The sequence below is a fragment of the Chelon labrosus genome, assembly GCF_963514085.1.
Source record: "Chelon labrosus genome assembly, chromosome: 12".
Classification (NCBI taxonomy): domain Eukaryota; kingdom Metazoa; phylum Chordata; class Actinopteri; order Mugiliformes; family Mugilidae; genus Chelon; species Chelon labrosus.
Window position 1 is genome coordinate 23,876,883 of NC_140345.1, and position 2,896 is coordinate 23,879,778.

Sequence of the window (2,896 nt, forward strand, 5' to 3'; positions counted from 1 at the left end):
TTTAGTATTTCTGGCTGTTTCTCCATCTCCGCAATTTTCAAATCGATTGTTTTGGATCGATAAAGATGGAACACATTGAGGAAAGGTTAACTGAGGAGGTGTGACTCATCGTATAAGGCCGAAAGTTCTGCTAAAGTTTCAGTCGGCAATACAAAAAAGACACAACGTATAAATGTCCTGCAGAGGCATAAACCGCACTTAATGGAGCTACTGTAACTGCTAATACCAAGTAAGGGGAGAAAGACAACCTGGGTGTGTTCACACCTGCATTTTGACTTGGCCACTTGTAATCAGATGCAATAAGATGATTGGGGCTTCAGTGGCAGCATAGATAGTGTCACCCCTGTGTGAATACAGACAAACCCAATTGATCTAAAGAAGACGTCAGGTAAAGATGGACTTGCATTCATTCAGTGAATAAATAATGGTAAAAAAAAAAACACATAAAGTTGCCCATAAAGTTGGAATAAAATATTTTTATCTCTTCTCATGACATGATTGTGACGATGTGATTTATATAAATAGGAGAAAAAAAAAGAGGAATGTGTCTAAAAAGAAGATTATTCCAACTTTATGGGCAATGGTGTACAGTATATCGGTAAATATATTGTCTCTATAAGCACAACATCCAGTCTGAACAAAGCAGCATCTTCCTGAAGGTGTGCCTGAGCTCGGCGCTGCGGAAGGCGTATATGGCCGGGTCTATGAGAGCGTGGCTCATCAGCAGCACCACATGCAGCTGGAACAGCGATCGATAACACTCACAGTATGGGTTCATGGGGCACACCATAATGATGATGAGGTGGAGGAAGAACGGGGCCCAACACACCAAGAACGCTCCGAACAGGATAGTGAGAGTCAGGGCCCCTCTCATGTTGCCGCCCCACCTCCGGTGATGGCCGCACCTGCCCCCACCGGCGACGGGGAGAGCCGCGATCTTCCTCGCGTGGATGCGCGCCAGCATGAACATGTAGACGTAGAGGAAGCAGATGATCGCCAAGGAGACGAAGAAGAAGGCGACGAAGCAGATCATGATGAAGTTGAAGTCGAAGAACCTCACCATGAGCACGGCCAGCACCCCGCATGTCGTCCAGATGACCCCCAAGATAACCCCAGTGCGCCTCATTGTCATGATGTTGTGGTATCGGAGTGCATGGAATATGGTGATGTAACTGGAAGGGGGAAAAAAATCATCTGATCATCTGCTCAAATAATTTAGAACAGTTTCGTTTCACTTGGATGCGGTGAAATTAAATTAACTGACATTTTTAACAACAACAAATCAACACAGGATTCTGTGACTAACATAATAAAACCCAGGGCGTCAACACCAGAATATTATTTCACCCTCAGCTGTATGGCCTATAACTGAGAGTTTTTCACATTCCCAACTTCCACTGTGAGTGCACTGACTTTTTGACAGCGCACTCAAAGACCTCAGATCTCATTCAAAGATGTTAGGGCCCAAAATCTATGGAGGAACAGTTCAAAACAGCTAGCTCAGCAGCAAAGAGAATACACAGATCAGCCATAACATTATGACAGGAGAAGTGAATAACATTGACCATCTTGTGACAATACAATGTTCTGCTGGGACTCTTAAGCACCAGCATTAAGTCAAAAGTTCCCTTTGTCCAGTGAAGTTTATGAACAGATACACCGATCAGCCACAACATTAAAACCACTGACAGGAGAAGATGACAATTCAGTGTTCTGCTGGGAAACTTCTGGACCTGGCATTCGTTGGTGTGGATGTTACTTAGACATGTAGCACCCACCTAGACCAGACCAGGCACCCCCACCCCATAGCAATGACACTCCTTGATGGCAACAGCCATCCCCAGCAGGATGCAGCCTGACACAGGCACGCACACAAAACGCTTTAGGAACAACTAAAAAAAACATGAAGAACAGCACAAGGTGTTGACCTGGCCTCCAAATTCACTAGATCCCAAACTGATCAAGTATCTGTAGGATGATCCACAGAGGCCTCTCCCCTCAACCCACAGGACCCAAAGGTCCCCACTAACAACATTCTGTTTCCAGACACCACAGGACACCCTCAGAAGGCCCATGTCCATTCTCTGATAAGACACAACTGGGAGGCCTACACAATATTAGGAAGGTGGTCATAATATTATGCCTGATCTGTGTAAATCCCTTGGCTCTTGATGTTAGCGACACAGCATCATGTTGCCTTTGAAATTCTAATGTATTAGTAGATTTGGGTGAAATATGGTAATAACGTCGTGGATTCAAATAACATTTCAATGTGCAAATCCAAACCAACGTACCGGTCTACCGCAATGGCCAGGAAGCTGAAAAGGGAGCCCACAAACGACATGCACAGCAGGGAATCCATCACATCATCCAGCTTGGTCTCAGAAGAACCCTTCTTCTCCAGCCGCCCCACGTCGGCAAACACGATCATCAGGTTCTCCCAGGTTTTGGTGAGGCTGGCGATGGTGTTGAAGGCTGCCAGGCTGCATATGAAGCAGTACATGGGCGAGTGGAGGTTTCTGTTCCGTATGACGGCCACCACCACCAGGAGGTTCTCGGCGAGGCTCACTACCCCGATGGTGAAGAAGACGGGGAAGGGGACCTTCACCTCGGGACAGTCCGACTGGTTCAGTGAGGAAGTATTCATTGTTGGCCAAAACTGTGTTCTTTCCAGATTAAATCCTTATTTACATGGAAACTACAACCACCGAGACATCAGAGTCGTATTGTTTTGATACGCTAGAACAGAGACAAACAACTATGATGCACTATTGATAATTTATTGATAATAAATAAAAAAATCTACAAAATATCAGAGGTTATCTGCACCCTTATTAATACTGTGAATAAGAAGCAGCTTACATTCAGTGGCATTATCTGGCATTACTGCTTCCTC

At 45.2% G+C, this 2,896-nt stretch overlaps 1 protein-coding gene across 1 annotated transcript; it reads right to left on the reverse strand.

The window, feature by feature from the left end:
• Nucleotides 1-613: 613 nt before the first annotated feature.
• On the reverse strand, nucleotides 614-2,647 carry mc2r (melanocortin 2 receptor; the record flags this gene model as incomplete). The annotated part of the gene is made up of 2 exons (XM_084556435.1): nucleotides 614-1,172; nucleotides 2,295-2,647. 2 exons carry the CDS (start codon nucleotides 2,645-2,647, stop codon nucleotides 614-616), a joined length of 912 nt encoding a protein of 303 aa, XP_084412561.1.
• Nucleotides 2,648-2,896: the final 249 nt, after the last annotated feature.